An 18,408-nucleotide genomic window follows, 5' to 3' on the forward strand; every position below is an offset into this window, starting at 1 on the left:
TTATTTGTTTGTATTAAATTTTGTCTTGGCAGAAGATGAAAATATTAAAAAAATAGCACATTTTCTCTCTCACATTGAATCTGCATAAACGGCATCAGAGACGAGTGCTCTACTAACTACGCTACTGTGGGTCAAAATAAAAATAAAGTCGAGTTTTAAAACTATGTTAATATTGTCGACTGTAATACAATTTTTCACTGTAAATGCTCGAAGAGACCGAACTGACATGATCATTTCTGCCATAGATACTTCGTAATTACTTTGCTTACTATACTCTTATATTTGTTTAGTTGGTTGTACTATGAACAAGTTGATATTGAACGCACAACAGGTTTGACTCGTTATGTCTATAACCTATGGGACACGTGATGGCTCGATGAAGATTCATAAAAATATTGGTGATATTATTGTTTTCAGTGTTTTCCAAACTTAAGAATGTGGATTTTACCAACATACCGTATTTTCGGCGAGTCCTTTTGTATATTCTGTGCAGTAAACTCAAAATTTTCCCTTCAAACTGAGTTTTGAGGCTTTTTTAGTCTTCCTGACAAAATTATAGTACAAAAATGTAAAATTACACTTCTCAACAGAGTTCTTTTTCTTCTTTGTCTTCTTTTGACCATGTCCGATCCTAAGAAAATCATATTGGGCACCACAGAGTACACATACTGTTATTGAAATGTGTTTGGGAACCCAAAAATAAGGGAAGTGAGTTCTAAGGTATAAATCTCGACTGTGGAAAAATATAGTATAAACTTAAACACGTGTTGAAAAATATTTTATTTGTAATAGTAACGTCTGTATCATAACATAGTTTTTCACGTAAAAGAAACGCGCATTCAATATTGGTAATATTTGAGCACACTCGGCAGGCTTTGTATTTTTTTGCGTTTTATGGCCTGTCCAAAGAATGTTCAACCGCATACCCTTTAAAGTCATACGCGGCTTCCCCGGGGGTACATGTGCCATAGTTTAGGAAATACTGGTTTATATAATATGTTGCTTTATGATAAAGATAACTAAATAATAAAACCTATTGTGTCAAGAGATTAAATGTCATGTTTGCTTAAAATTGTGCAATACAAAATGGTGAAAAGTTTGTGTTGGAAAGTTGTTGTCTATACCTTTGAAACTTAAAAAAAAAATAATATCAAACTTTAAGGCATCCCTAAACCTTTTAACTGCTGCAAACTCGTAGAGAGCGTGTACACTGAGTGATTTTGATGACGTTATCATTTCTGTGCCAATATATCTACAAATGATTATTTTTGTATGAATATTTGTTTAGTTTTCATATGTACATAGTAAGAAACATAGAATATGACGTCAAGCGAATCACTAGTGTGGTGCGTCGTATGGTGTAATATTATATCGCTTTTGTGACAATAATAACCCATCGTGCCTGCGGGGAGAGAGTGACTAACAATCCAAAACATTAACACGACTAAACGCTGGGCAATCATCGAATTAACACATTTGTGCTTCTAACATTAACATTGCGTAGTTAACTCGAGGTGGTGTGTATACAGGAAAGACTTGAAACTAATCCTATGTCTTGGTTTGACCAAAGCAATGTTAGGACGAAGGAATGTGTACAGTATGCTTATACAGTAGTTCAAAGTTGTCTAATAATCACTTGTATTCTGCATGAAGCCGTTGGTTTTCACCGTTTCCTCACCAATCATTATAGACTTAAGGCCAGATGCAAAGAGGTCAACATTATGTTAAACTTACAAATTATGAATATGTTGCACAGTTTATAATAATGTTGAAACTATACATAAAAAGACAATGTCGTTTTTTGCTATAAAAGTGTTTCTGTTTTTTTAAAATTCCCATACTAAAATTTTGATTCTGCGAAAAATTTTAAATAGTAGTTTTGAAGGATTCAAAAAATGCAAAATGTTGCATGTACTATATATATATTTTTACGCTTCCACACTATTGTCCACTTAGAAAAAGATGGCAACACTAATACATTGCTAAGAGTAGGAAAACTGCACAATATAAATTGGATAATAATTATGAATCAACAGTTCATATTATGGACTTGAAATAATGTAATCGCTATATTGGTCTTATAATTGAAAAACAACATGAGAATTTGCTAGACCCGGGATCCGGGGTATGACATTGAAAAAACAACATGTGAATTGGTCAACCATGGGTTCCCTACAAGTAGAAGGGGATATTCTTTCGATATAGGCGAACCTATTACTGTAGTGACACTGGTGGCGGTTTTAGGTACACAGAAGCCTGAGGCATTGACATGTTTGGAGGCCCGCTTGCGAAACTTGTCTGACATTTAACGTAAGGGGGTTTCGGGTTTGGTTCCCGGTCAGGTCACAATATATGTGGTTTTCTCAAAGTTTGGGTGTGTTCATGTGATCGTTTCGTTTCTACCACTGCACTACTTTTTCACTAAACTACCGTCATTGGGCCTCATGGTCTGTTGCAGTGTTAAAAAGAATATATTATACATATATTTTTTAACATTAATATAGTATTGCAGCAGTTAAAATGCGTTGTGCTACTTAACAAGTACCATTTATTTTAATGAATATTTTTAACATTAAACATACAAATGTTAAACTTTATCATCTCAACTGTAAAAATGTGCCTTTGTAGATTGCCTTGATAGACCTTTATTGCATCTATATTCTTTAATTTTATTGTAATAGATTAATTAGATCAATTAAAAATAATTAACTCATAATTTCTCAATACGGTTGGTGATGGTTTTACTTTGCACAATAACTAGACATATCTCATAATACATACACTTAACTATGATGCCACACTATAAAATTACAACTAACCCACACAAACGAAATACCTACAATTAAAAGAAATCCCCACTACAACGTCTGTACTCCATCCCGAGATCGCCAGGTTTTTAATAATACGGACAGAAATAAAAAGACATTGCCACGTGTGACAAAAAATGTGTCAAAAAATTGCGGAATTGTTGCATGATGCATTGTGGGCATGATGACGATTATATATAGCATGACTGATGTGAAGGAATTTAAAAAGTAAAACATATTTAAATCATGCTTGACAACAATTTTTGTCTTGCTCATGATATGAAATCGTTTTAGTAATATGAAAAAGTGCATCCAAGCTTTAAATAATATTTACTGTTAAGACAACTGCAAAAAAACTATACCATTGTTATTGTGATGTGTACTTATGCCGTGTTTGAGTATGTTTGTGTTTTTTTTCTCTTGTGTGTTTGTCAATAATGTACTAACAAAAAAAAATGTGTGCTTAATTCATCATTAATCACGAACTTATAATGTTGGGTCTATTTTTTTAATCTACGTGTTCTGGCTAACACGAACGTACCTCCAATGTAATATGTGCCATTTTATTTACTGACTTCATACATTCGTCATCCATTACGATATTAAATTCAAAACATCTTTCAATTTGCACGCTTGTAATAATATCCTAACTCACAACTATGTATCAAGTGCACTTAGGCCTTTTATGGAATATCTTATGTTATTCTGGCAAAGTACCACCCAAATGTGCTTTATTTATAAATGGGATTATGTGCTTATTTCATTCTACAATAATTACAATGGTTTTGTAATTAATACTTATTGATTGATTTAATATAATTAATTTTCTTATTTATAATTTTGTTCATTCAATTGACTTATTTATTTTAGATTTTTTTATGTATTGGTTGGATCCTTTTTGCACACCATACAACCGCAATAAAATAATAAGTAACAGGACAAAAGTGATACTGTGTTATTGTCCAGAGACTTTTGCCTTGATCTCTTAAAGTGTACACAAAAATGACACTTGTTTGACTGTATATTTGATTTTCCGATGTCAGGGTGGTCGAGGAAGCGGCGCTGAAGGTTCCAGGACTAGCTCCGTTCTCCCCGATCTCCTCAGCCAGGCCGGAAGACCAGCCACGCCTCCCCCGAGGCATGACAAACCACAAGCCGAAGAGGTAAGTCACTTTTATTCAATATCGTTTAGGATGGTATGGCACCAATTGTTTATCCATTTATTCATTTAAGACAGTTTTTAGTTTAATGGATAATTTAATTGACTATTATCTGCAGCAATTGACATTGGATACTAAAATGTGACATTGGTCTTTTTGAACATCGTTACAGATTTATTAATATAATTGATGTTAGAACCACCTAAGTCCGCTTTTGCGGTTGTGTAGTAAAATGGCTTGCTAAACCTGTTTTGTCTACTGCAGACTAATTAATTTAATGAGGAAATAAAATTTATGTCACCTGCAAATGTAGAAGTCACTTTACCTTGTACAGTGAATACCTCGGTTTATGAAGTACCTAAATTATTTCCCGAAAATTTAGGCTCGTCGCCTATTACGACAGCTAGACGTAGCCACAAATCGTGGGAAGTAGGAATCTAAGTGAACATTTCTGGGAGGGTACGGACATCAAGATGAGGATGTGTTATGCGGCCATCAATCTGCAGCTCGATCAAAAGAACTGTGACTGGACTGGTTTTGTTTGAGCTGCGGAAGGTGTGTGACATGTACACCCCCTTGTAAAATATCCGCATGTTCAAACCGTTCCAGAAATGTTCACCCAGACTGCCACGATATGTGGTTGCGTCTAGCCGTCATAATGGGCGGCAAAGGAACGGTCCGTAGTCATTACAAAATTATAAACGTAATGTAACCATTTTCACGTACTTGTTGGTTCAACAGTATGTGTGGGTGACTACTACTGTTGAAAAAAATCAATTGTAAATTTAGAATACTATTTTATATTTGTGTGACATTTTCTCACACCTTTGAGTTGTCAAATTTTATGAGAAGGTTTCATTAATCGATGTATTACTGTCCTCGAATGATTATTTATTCATTATAAATGGGCGGTGAAAGTAAAGATATCCATATGTTGGCTATCAAGGAAAGGTGAAAGTGACCAAATAAATAAACTCGTTTTTAATATGCACCACCCACCCATTCATCATTATATTATTGCTTACGGTTGGAAAATGTCCGCTAATATTAGGTTTATAAATTACTGTAATAATTTGTTCAGTTATAAAAGAATACATACTTTTATTTTACTGTATCACCAAGTATATAACAAAACTCCTCTATATTTTACTTTGTGGGTCCGTATTTTGTGTGTCACACAGTAATATAATACATATAAACTTTGTGTGCCGTGGAATAATGAGTTATGACATAAACCTCATTATTGTTATAAACATGCAAGTAAATTGGACTTTTCTCGTTATGCAGATCATCTTTTGTACTGAAATACAAATGTCACTTAGCCCCTTTTGTACAAAAGTAAGTTAGCTCTTTATTCCATGACACTCTGAGATTATTCTTAATGGTAAATATTGTGTCGTTTAAGCCTCATTTTACGCCTCCTATTGTGATAACCCGATTGTTATTCAGCCAGAATTTTATAGTAATAGTAATAGATAATAGAGATGTGAAATTGAAAGATTATAAAACGAAGAAGAAGACTATATTCATTATTATTTACGGCTATGAATACAGAACTATCCTAAGTCACTCACTTACTTACAGAACTTAATAAAATTAGAGATACCTAATGAGAAATGTCATTTAATGTATTAAATAAAAAACAAATAAACAATGTCAATTTATAACGCATCAACTTACCGTGGCACAAATGTCACGTTTTCAAAACGCTATTAATTTGCTTAGGATAGTTCTATACTTATTCGAATGATGATATATTTTTTAAAATATTACAGTCAGTAACTTGAGTCAGGTACTTAGATGTTGTGTTCTGGGTTTCACATCTGTATTAGTTATTATCCCATAATTGATAAATTCCAATTGGGAAGAAATACACAATCGCTAGCCGATATATGTTTGTCGATTGTTATATATTGAAACATTATTATTATTACAAATTTGTCCCCACATTTCACACTTGTGTCCGTGTTGTCTTTCTCTCTGGCGCGCATACCCCCCGCTCCCGAGGTGCACAAAATGGCGCCCGCCCGGCCGGCCGTGTCCCGCGGTAAGTAAACGTGGCGTACATATTGACCATGTATGCTTTGCACAACCCCCTACCCCCATATATTCGCTATAAAACAAACCAACCTCTGCATATTAAATTTAATCTACTCTTGTAATCTTGTAATCTGTCTCTCACTGGCTGAACAATGTTGTCGTAATTTAGTTTTAGTATTAATTACATTAATGTTACGTGGTGTATTTTTTTTATATTGTTGTTAATATGAAGCGTTTAATTATTACAAAATTCACAATTTTTTTTTGATTAAAAGTTAGTTTGTGTAATTTTACTTTAATTCGGATTTCAAAATCTAAAATAGTGTGCAATGTTTTAGTTTCAAATTTCACTAAAACAATTGCCCACAGTATATAGAGCTGAATGATAAAATGAAAACGGCTGCCATACGAAGATAATACATGTTCTCCTTGTTGAGCTATTGAAACTTCTGATGTGACATTTGATTTTATATTTCTATTTTGTCTTCAATGTTCTATATACATCCAAAATTAAAATATGATTATTGTAGAAACCTCCGATATAATTTTAATAAGACCAATTAATATCTTCATGTACGCGCAGTCATCACATCATTGGACCCATTATAAATACTCGATAACGAGGCTCCAACTACCAACCATATATTTAGAACAAATCAAGTTATTCAGAGACTTACATTAAAAAAGTCTACCTTCTTTTTTGTGCTTTTGTCCAATAAGAAGTTTTGAAATTAAACGCTTCATTCATTAAAATTTTATTTTCTCTTTCAAGTGTCATAGTTTTTAATTTTTATTTCCGTTTTTAAATATTGACGATTTTATTTATAATTTATTGTTTAAATGGATTATTATTTATAAAATATAATCGGCTGTGCCATTATTATCAAAACTTCTGAAAAGACAGAGAAGCAACAATTTGTTATAAAATATATATTATACAAAAAGGATATTAAACCTACGTTAAAACGCCATTATATAATAAAAAAGTACTGGTTTTGTTCGCTTGGATGGATATTGTCAGTTGACTACATGTCCAAAAGTGACAGAACTGTTCCAGATAATATTGATAATGATGGGTCTGTAAACAGTCTTATATATGGTTTAAAACTAACCTTTTGGTTTGCGGCAGTATTGGTGTTAATGATAAAAACATGTTACTTTCATTTATGGTCAACATTACTGTTTTTCAAAAGCAGGCGCTCCATTGACGAGCGAGTCAGACGACTTAGGTCAATATCAATCCGAATAAAAAGGCTTCACAGCAAAACAACATGGCGGCCAGACTAGCATACTGTAGAGCAGAAGTCGGTAACCCTTTCCCACACAGATGGGGCGATACAATATGCTCGCATGATGGCCAAGTCTTGCTGCTATTCTATTTTGCTGTGAAGGCTTCTGATTTGCTTGTTGACGGAGTGTCTGCATAACGGCTGCTGTCAAAAGGGTTTTTGGAAATATGATTTCGCTTTTTTTTTGTAGTTGACCAAGTATTAAACATTTATTTGTCAAAATTTCGTTATTACACTCGGCCGAACCGTATTATGTATGGGATATCATCGCATATCCGCATAAACCACATTCGTATGCAAAACAAATCCATAATTTGAATGCGTGTGTTGAAGGCAATAGTGAATTTCTGACGTAAATGTTGTGTTTATCTTTCTTACCATGTGGATATGGGTGCCCTTAATCGTGCCCAATCATTTTTACATAATTATTATGATTTTACTTTCAGTTATTTATTTCATTTAAGCTATATTATACACATTTTATTTTATCTGTTTTTGGTTGTCAATCACTATTAAATTTATTATTTTACAAATTTTCTGTTTGAATGTTGATGTTATTCTTTTTTACTGTGACAATGATAATGTATGATGCTTTGAATTACTTTGGATAGTTTGTGATAATCAATCACTGTTATGTCTGCACATTTATGTTTGATGGAATGAGCACTTTCGTTCACTTCGTAAAGCACTTAAAATATTACAAAATCATTATTCTTAATACAATAAAATTACAATTTACGGTGAGCCGAAATACCAGTCGGTTTTTGATAAGCAATTAAGTTATAAACTCCTGCGCATCTATTCATACACTAAGCTGCTATCAGTGGTTATCGAGGGTAGTTTATCATATTTATCTATTGAGGCGGTTAACTGTTACAATAAGTTAACCGTTTGAACTGTCAAAAAGTGCTATGTTTTAACTGCACCTCTCTTGGCTGTGTTAACTTTTAGAGCGAGACAATTTTGACAGTTTAGACTGCTAACTTATTGTAACAATTATAATACCTCAATACACAAATATGATAAACTTCCCTTGATAGCAGCCTTGTCTATTGAATGGATGCGCCGAGCTGTGCAATGTCTTGTAGTGAAAATGTTAAAATCATTTTTAGTTTTTGTTGTATTCACTCTTGAATCGCGAAATAATATCAAATCTTTCAATGACGATTTTGTAAACTTCACGTCATATTTTCATCAATTTCGACTCACACTTTCATGACGAGTGCCGTCGTTTCATTTATCCATCAATCATGTTTTGCATTCTCTTACAAACAAAGAAATTTAAGAGTTATTTGAATATTTAAAGTTTACTTTATAATTAATTACAGATTACGAGGACTGTATTATGCAAATATAGATTGAATGACATTTATAACAAAATAAGATATGGCTGCAAAAATAACAAAAATTTAAATGGTCAAAAATATGGATCTAATTTATTTTGAGAAAGATCTTTTTTACAATAGACTATGCGACCTAATGACAATAGTGTAGTAGTAGCATTGATACAATCACAGAAATACCCAGGCTTGGAAAAAATTACATTGATGACGGATTATGAGAGTCTCACCAGATTTTCAATTGAGCATCGTTGCGCCAATTGCGTACATTTTTAAGAAAAGATGGTTATTTCAGATTGCGAATAAGTTGCTTGATTTATAAATGCATACATCGTCCATTTTAGAAATATGTCATAATTTTATGTCAAGATTTAAACGTATCTCACAGCTGTCCATAGACACTCAATATTTTTGCATAAATTGTGTCAATCAAAAAGTCCATTGGCAGATTCTGTGTAACGGAATTTTCATCCGTTTGTAGGAATTATTATTGTGATAATTCGGAAGCGGCATTTGCTTTTAGAGAAGGCATAAGAGACTTTAAAAAGTTATAGAAAAGTGTTACCAAAGTAAACTACACGCGGGATTCTATTGTGACTAATTCTGTATAGGAAAAACATCTATAGTTTTCAAACACGTCATCTGTTTCAAATATATAACTTTTTCATTCTGCTTTTGTCATAAATTAGTGGTTGGTTCTTATGGCATGGGAAATTCACGGAATCGGACGTGTTAATCAGTCATAAATTACTAGAGCTCTGACATTGTCCAAAATTGAATATTGTTCATAATTGTGCACAAATATTGACTCTTTACGGACAGCTAAAGGTTATTTAAATCTACTTTTTAAATCCTAATTAACATTCCGAATAATATTAATTATTCCTTCTGGTTTTGGGAACTGGGAATTAAAGTTGGCTGTAATTATCTATAATAATAACCATCGTAAATTGTGAATCATTTTCATCAATTTTGTATTTATATAATACGTAACATTGCTTGTAACTCTTTTGGTTCTTTATTCATATACATTATTGATTGGTCCATAATGACAGCTTCCTAGGTCTATATCAGACACAATCATATCATGCTATTCTTATATTCATTATTAATAGTTCTCTTTCTAAATCTTTAAATTTAATACATGTTAGGTTTTCATTAGATTTTACATTTCTATTTAAATTCTTTTGCAATATCAAAATATTTGTATTTTTGAATGACATGTAAGAGAAATCTTTTCTCAAGCTCGGTAACACTGTGTGCACACTTCAAACGTTTGTCGATGCAACAGGTCGCAGACGAGGTGTTCGCAAAGACGATCTGAAATTGAGAATTTGACCGTGAAAGAAACATGTATACGGTGAATGTGCAGCGTGGCGGATTATAAACTGCATACGTTGCACACCATGCATACATAATTCTTTGCCAGAGTGACAAAACACATTTTCCTGCGTCAAAGCCTCATATCAGGACTGTTTTGGCAATTAACTCCTGCGATCTGTAGTACTGACAAGTAGTTGCGTGCATAACAGTTACAGCAGCTGTATATTTTTACATCAAAGCGATATTTCGTGGAATAAATCTAAAAATTGACTAAAACTGCATCGTATAACCATTTACCATTGAAGTATCAATTTACATTTTAGTGTATGTAGATTTTTTTCTTGAAAAAAAAAAAGGATTTTGATTTTTCGAACATAAGTTAATTGGCGTTATTTGAAAACCATGAAGTGACATTGAATTAAAGAATTATTAAAAAAATAAATTTGGTTGAGCTTCAAAGGCCGTTGACAAATTATATAATTTGTGTTGTAATTTTTTCAGCAGCATCACACGCGCCACGGCCGGCACTCGTCCCCCCGCCCAACTCCCACCTCCTCGGCAGGTTCCACTCCTTCCAAATCTTTCATGGCCCCCTCCCCGGGCTCGATGGGTCCGATACACAGTCAGTTCCTTCCGCTTCAACAGAAGCAGCGGAGCTTCCTCACTTTTGGCTTCGGCGCCGGAAGCCAGGGGACGACCGGCAGCGAGGGACCCTCCTCGCGGAGGGAGAGTCATGTCAATGTTAACGTCACTCCGACCAGTCATGATATCGGCTCCGACACTCCGGAGATCAGGAAGTACAAGAAGAGATTCAACTCGGAGATACTTTGCGCTGCACTGTGGGGTTAGTGGTTGTACTTTAAATAGACCATGTAAATAATTGAGGATCTCAGGAAAGTACTGCTAAATACAAAAGTAACAGATTAGTTAGGAGTTTTCATATCACCACATAACTATTTATGCATCAAAAAACTTTTTATTCCCAACATTTTAACTATTACATTTCACGAAATCTGAGTTATTATTGTTTTCATAGCAACATATCTAATGTGAATGCTTTGGCGTCACTTGTAACTGTTAAAGCAATACAATATATAGACACTGATAAATATAAAGAAATATAAATATTTTTGAATACTGACTATTTAGGAATACTGTAGCATTTTTGAACTCTTGAGACATTTTAAAATGTTGAGAATAGTTATATAGAATTTATAACTGCATATGACACATTTAACTTTGAAGTTAGTTTAATTTACTTGGTTACCTGTTTGTTTGGATCCATTTAATTCTCCGCTCTCCGATTGATTATCAATGATTTAGTCAGATTCAACATTGATTCAATTCGTCAATAGTTCAATTCACCCTGAAAAATATTATTGTATTATGTACATATCTATCAACTGTCACATTCGTAATTATGTATTATGTGATAGGTAAGTTTCTTTGTTTATTGAAAACACTTTATTTGATGGAATCGTATCGTTGCTAATTTCACTTGAGTGCCAGCTGTGTATCCAGTTTATTTGAATGCCTCAGTCGTCTTGGGTTTGATTTTTTATATATTACATTTTTTCATTCCAGGCGTGAATCTACTGATCGGCACGGAGAACGGTCTGATGTTACTGGACCGGTCTGGCCAGGGCAAAGTATATCAGCTTATTTCCCGACGAAGGTTCCAGCAGATGGAAGTACTCGAAGGGCAAAACATCCTGGTGACAGTCTCGGGGAAGAAGAATCGTGTCCGAGTGTACTACCTCAGCTGGCTCAAGTCCAAGATCCTTAGGACTGACGGAGTTTGTGATGTGAGTGATATTATTATCTATACATAGATATTTTTATTATATCGTGAATACAGCCATGTGTGTTCCGCGTTCCGCAAAAGCATTGTAAAAGCATACAGCTATGGTCCAAACTAGGTACAATTTTGCAATCATGCAAATCAGACATATCCAATGCCTTAGATCACTGGATGGATCTTGGTCGATATTGCCATTTAAATTGAGGCATAGTTTTCCCTTATCGCTACCCAGTATGCTCTTTGCATATTCGGATAATATGTACGACTAGTGCCCAAAAGAAGACAGACATTTATCATTTTCAAGACGTATAAGAAATCAAGTATTTATTTGTCGTGACGAAAGACAAATATTGTTGTTTCAGTTGAAGAATGACAATGATGCACTTAAATGATACGATTTCCCAATATTTTATTTTCCAGCAATTGGTGGAAAGGCGAAACGGATGGATAAACGTGGGTGATCTGCAGGGCGCGGTCCACTTCAAAATAGTCAAGTACGAGAGGATCAAGTTCCTGGTGATTGCGCTCAAAGACAGCATCGAAATATACGCGTGGGCGCCCAAGCCCTACCACAAGTTCATGGCCTTCAAAAGCTTTGGGGATCTTATCCATAGGTGAGGAACCTGGACATCATTTTGTCCATTTCATACATTTTGTAATCCCACTATTATCCATAGAATCAATTCAAGTTTGAGTATAGTTGAAAACCTTGTGCCCGAATGATCGCTGATACTATTTGTACTATACATTCAGTTTTTACAGACATTTATGTTGAGCGCCTTCCAAATTTGTCACAAATGTGTATCTTAATACATGATGTGTTCTGTGAAACTCAACTATACCAAACTACATACATAAGGAATTATAAAATTGCCATTTAGCCTAACTGTCTTCAATATGCTGGGATTTCCCATAAAGTGTAATGTTGATTATTTCAGGCCCCTGTTAGTTGATCTGACGATAGAGGAAGGCACTCGTTTGAAGGTGATATACGGCTCCGCTGACGGCTTCCATGCTGTCGATCTGGATTCTGCTTCCGTCTACGATATTTATCTGCCTAAACATGTAAGTCAGCAACTATTTTAATTTTATTGTCATGTTAGCCACAAGAGAGGGTTATAATCAAAGATGTTGAAGAAAAACCTTCTTCTATACTAATGGAACCTTTATTATTAATAATAAAAGTGTTGCAAAAGACCAGCAAACATCACATTTTTGTGGTTTGAAATATATTTGCCAGGACTGGTCTGAGATAAAGCCATGCATCAGTGTTAGCAAGAGGATTAGATGCCACGAGCCTCGCAATTTTAGGCACATCAATTTTCGATTCGGATTGGAAAAACATCTACAGTAAAACCCCGTTAATACGAATACGGTTAATTCGAAATATTTTGCTAAAATATATGAAATATAAGTGATTTCCCGCTAATGCAATCATTTCCTAATTCAAATTTTTTACCATTTTCTGTCCTTTTGAATTAACGTGGATTTACTGTAACTTGTTTGCAGTGCATTATTATGGTACTAATTCTTCTTCCTGGTGCTACAGCCCTATGTGGGTCTCGGTCGCCTCCAGCATCTGCTCCATCCAGATCTGTCCAAAGCCGTTTCCCTACTGTTTAGGACGCCTAAGTTCTTTAAATATAATTCGACACTATTTTTTGTATACAAATTGATGCCCATTTCACCAAACATCACTTGTATTGTGAAAAAAAAAAAGGAAAACTTATTTGTTTGTAATTAGTATTTTTGTTTTGTGATTCCAGACCGCCAATGCCATATCTCCCCACTGCATTGTTCCGTTGCCAAATTCTGGCGGGATGCAGTTGCTGCTTTGCTACGACAACGAAGGTGTCTATGTCAATACATATGGACGAGTTAGCAAAAACATTGTCCTACAGGTGGGCTAATTTTATTTATAAGTAAAGTATTCATAAGGCTTAAAGACGTTGGAATATAAAATGAAGGAGCAATTGAGTACCTTGGTATCAAAGTGGGACAAACGCCATCTCCCACTAAATTCATGTTTTAATTGTTTATGGTAGTGCAAGTGATGCTCTTTTCAAAAAATTCACCAAAAGTATTACAAACGGTAGTTTTCATAGAGATTTTTGAGTTTAAAGTTGGTATCTTATATGAAAAACAGACACTTTTCACACATGTTTGTGAGTCTCCTGTAAAATTTTGTAAATGGTTTCTTGATACCAAGCTTTGCACTTTGATACCAAGGTACTCAATTCCTAAACAATATTGATCAGTTAAATAAGTAATAAGATATGTCATAAAATTACCTATCAATTGTGCGCATTTTTGTGTCTAATATGGGCTTATTGCTTGTACTTTGAGGGTAAGGTCTGTTAAATTTATTCAAAAAAAACAAAAATATATAGTTACTATTTCATTTTGGGCTTCACAGCCTGTTGTGGTGTTTAATAAAGAAAAAAATTACAGGTTTGCTACTTAAGCCTCGAAATTTTGCGGCTCAGTGAAGCTTCCTTTTATTATGTTTATTTGATAGGGATTGTGTTGTTACAGTGGGGCGAGATGCCAACGTCGGTGGCGTACATCGGCACCGGCCAAATCATGGGGTGGGGCAACAAGGCCATCGAGATCCGCTCGGTGGAGTCGGGCCACCTGGACGGCGTGTTCATGCACAAGAAGGCGCAACGTCTCAAATTCCTATGTGAGAGGAACGACAAGGTCTTCTTCTCGTCAGCTAAGGGCGGCTCCTCCTGCCAGATCTACTTCATGACCCTCAACAAACCCGGCATGGCAAACTGGTAATCCCGTCGACCCGCGTCTGCGATGCCATTCGATCCGGGCCGCCTGGTGATTTCGTAATTCAGATACGCGATTTTATAATTTTGTAATTTGTTCACGTTGCGATCGAGTGAATTCGGTCACCCGGTGATATTATGAGGAATTCGGCGATTTCGTAAATTAGTAAATCAGTCACCCGGTAATTTTGCAAAGAGTGACAAATTAATTTACACTCCGGCAAGCCGAGCCGGCGATCTGGTTACGGAGTAACATTATAAAGTGATGCAGAAACAAATCTCAAATGCCAATCTAAGAAAAATTACTGTTGGCGATTTTTGTGTGTTATTTTTTACATCAGTTCGATAATTTATTAATTACAATAATATGAACGCAATACAAATTCGAGTGAGATGTTAAAAAAAAGAAAACTATATAATACCTTATCGCTTTTACGAGTGAATATTAAATTTATGTTGAATTAAGCTCAAGGAATTCAAGCGGACGTCCGGTCTGCCGTAGAATGATTACGATGTGCTATTAATGTTATCCTCGGGAGCGTGAGGATCTCGCGGTGCCGTGAGAGTTACTGACTTTGGTGTGGTACCTACAACGTTGCTTTCGAACTCGGTCGGGAGATATTTCCCAGATTTCTCCGCGCGAGGGAAAATTGACGGAGAATATTGTATCGTCACGATTTTTTTAATCTTTAAATCTTCGACCGTCATGGTCGGCACGTGGCGCAAAAACTAACCGATGTGTTACACGTTTTATAATGTGCATGGTGTAAAAAAAATAATTTGCATATTAGTAATACAACTTTACTATATACTGACTGAGCAGTTTAACAATATTATATCCCTTTAAAAATATATATCTTCGTAAAGATGTCACAAATCATTTTATCTGTCTTAGTTCTTTTAATCCTCCTACCGTTTGTTTACATTACCCATCCACCAATCATTCCAAACCATTCTACATTTACCTCTTAAGTATTTTGAACATTCTGATCATTGTGGCTAAATTGTAACTTATAATTGCTTTATAGAGTATCTTGTCACATCAATGCGTAAAGGCTTATTGTTACAGTAACAAGGTTACATTTTCTGAAAGAAAATTATAATTCTCTGTTCAAACCATAATGTATTTTTCTAAACACAGCCAATAAAATGTTTATAATCCTTTTTATTAGGTGTAATAAAAAAAAATATATATATAATTTAGGTGTACATACGCGATGAGAGGTTTAAAAGAACTATTTTTCGTAGAGTTTTTTTTATACTATTAAATGATAGTTAAATTTAACAATAAGGGCCAGGCCACACTGGGCGAAATAGTGCAAACGGAAAAATTGTTGCGTCTCCGCAGTATCTTAAGTGATATCTTATGAGTAGCGCCGCACTACTGCAATACCACTTCTCGGCTAGTCATATCCAATTAAATGTTTATAATAGATTTTCATCTTGTCTCCTTATCCTGGGCCGGATATGTCAGATCATTGAAGCTTTGGACATTGAAATATTGGAGTAGAATCATTTTTTATTTTAATCATGTATAGTTCTATTGGCTTGTTTTAATACTTTCTTATTTATTGGTTTTCTTTATATTAGCCAAGGATATCTATATATCGAAACGCGAAAGTCTCTAGTTTTCCAGAGATTTATAAATGGAGATGGAGAGAATATCTATCGACTCCATATTCGATATGTATTTGCACTTTGAAATCATATTTAGATGTTCGGTTAACGGTCTGAATTCCTTTTTGTTTCTCTTGGTGTGGCCAAACCCTAAGGCTCAAAAACTGTGTCACAAACTTTTATATTATAACCTTTAATAATGCGGCAGAATGCATTTATTGTTATGTCTTGATCTCATACCATCTGATTCACACGTGCATTTGAGACGTTTTTGTGTCTCGACAGGTGTGTAAGAAATAATATACGGTTTGTCTCTAGAAGAAATTACTACTGTTAGCCGCAGCGGCAGATGTTGGTCGAAATATCTACTCATCTCTTGTCGTAAGAGATAGATTGTTCAGAGTTGCCGGACTGCATTTGTTTTTATTTTAAAAAAAATACAATATCGGAGAAAACGTTGGACTACCAGTCAATAATTGTTTTTATTGTGTCTGTATAACAATGGCGATGAATCAATATTAAACGATTATTAATTATTATCATATGGATAAAACTCATTAAATGCAACAATAATCTAGTGCACTTGATGAGTTTTAACTAAAATTTGTTTGAAATATATTTGCTACTATGGAGAGATATGAGTTTCAGAAATTTTAAATTTACTGAACATATTCTATTTCTGGTGAAGCTGAATAAGTTCAAAAGATTTGCCGCACTTTGCTCAGCGTAAATATATGTAACGTAGTGACTCAAGTGTACATATTACATATTATTCTTTCCGTTCAATAATCGCTGATCATCGCGATTGCTGTATATAAAATATAACAGGCATGTCGACTTATAATTATATCTTTGTGGTGTCATGGAGAGAGTAGATCTCAGTTTGTGGAAGTTTTCCATTGTTTAGTATTTTGGTATACCGCTCACTTAGTACCGAACAAGCAGGAGTAATGTGATTTCACCTGAGATATACTCCTGGCAACCAATTGAAACACGCATATCATTAATTATGTACTTAGTCCAATCAGTTTGGTCTCAAAGTAAGTCATTCCATATTAAGTAAATAATTTCAGCATAATCCAAACTGTGTTAAAAAGTAAAGATGGACTTGTACCATAATTCCACTGAATTGAATTGAATGAATGTGTATGTGGTGTTTGTGAATATAGCATAGTTCATTCATTCATCCGTGTAGGGAATATAAAAAAAATATTTTTGTGTCTTCAAAGGCACAAAGAATCAATTACTTCTATCTAATGTACATCTTTGATGCCTGTTGATATATGACAATTTTATTGTAAGCAACAAGCACGCTGATCAACTGTTAAATCCTGGAGACAATGTTGTGTTTACTGCCCATCAGTGCAGGGGTCACCAAACTTTTGAAACAGAACACCCATATTATATGAGTAGCGTGACGATTTAGAAATTTTCAAGTTTTAAATATAATTCTATTGAAGAAACCCATTCTTCCCAATATACATGTAGTCTTAAAAACTGATTTGAAATATCGACAATATTGCATTTCAGTTCTACAGATATGTTTGTGAAATAACAACCGTGTATGGTTTTCCTCTCTTTCTTTTCTTTTCGTGTCACCGACAGAATCATGATTCCGAACGGGGCATGTTTTGTTGTCACCTAGTTTTATTTTCACATTCAATATTTCTAAAGAGCTGCAAGTGTCTTGCGAACTGTAGTTTGTCGACCCTTGCATTCGTACATTAAGCAATGTGTTAATTAAATTGCTGAGTTGTGGTCTTGTTGGATTTATATGTTAGCTTGCTAATGCGTTATTATTATAGCCTTGTCATCGATATGAACAATTATTGACGCGGAATCTGTCGTTTCTTTTAACAATGTTATTGTGTTTTTTATATGTACTGATTTTCTGTAGTAGTGCCACGCCAGAATTTGTATTGGTCTTTGATTGTGTCTGAATTGAATGACGCATTGAGTAAATGTTTGAACACGCTATTTACATATATTATAAAATGAATATCTTATAATGAAAATTAATTATTACGATTTATCAATATTGTTAGTTAATCGAAATGAAAAGAGCTTTCGTTTTCGAGTGAAGTCAAATCGGACTGTTTTTATATAATTATGTTACAGACAATGTGAAGTGTGGAAAGGTTTTATCATTGTAGTGTGTGAATTATTCATGAATTTTAAAGTGAAGTAACCGCCAATAGTTTGGATCCGTTAGTACTAACGGCCCGACACATTTATTCACATTTTTTAAATTCTT

General features: G+C 34.3%; 1 protein-coding gene across 7 annotated transcripts in view; it reads left to right on the forward strand.

The window, feature by feature from the left end:
- msn (serine/threonine-protein kinase msn) overlaps positions 1–16,307 on the forward strand; it is a 49,000-nt gene extending 32,693 nt beyond the window's left edge. For 3 of the 7 annotated variants that reach the window (XM_085951678.1, XM_085951673.1, XM_085951677.1), the window contains 7 exons: positions 3,851–3,970; positions 10,605–10,803; positions 11,544–11,764; positions 12,181–12,374; positions 12,699–12,825; positions 13,527–13,661; positions 14,296–16,307. In XM_085951678.1, the coding sequence (XP_085807804.1) occupies positions 3,851–3,970; positions 10,605–10,803; positions 11,544–11,764; positions 12,181–12,374; positions 12,699–12,825; positions 13,527–13,661; positions 14,296–14,544 (1,245 nt within the window). In that variant the 3' untranslated portion in view covers positions 14,545–16,307. Of the gene's footprint in view, positions 1–3,850; positions 3,971–10,460; positions 10,804–11,543; positions 11,765–12,180; positions 12,375–12,698; positions 12,826–13,526; positions 13,662–14,295 lie in introns of all 7 variants that reach the window. The other 4 variants (XM_085951671.1, XM_085951675.1, XM_085951672.1 and 1 more) reach the window with 2 other exon arrangements.
- Positions 16,308–18,408: the final 2,101 nt, after the last annotated feature.

This window comes from Rhyacophila brunnea, unplaced genomic scaffold, assembly GCF_057557595.1.
Source record: "Rhyacophila brunnea isolate RB1 unplaced genomic scaffold, BYU_Rbru_1.0 scaffold_24, whole genome shotgun sequence".
NCBI lineage: Eukaryota > Metazoa > Arthropoda > Insecta > Trichoptera > Rhyacophilidae > Rhyacophila > Rhyacophila brunnea.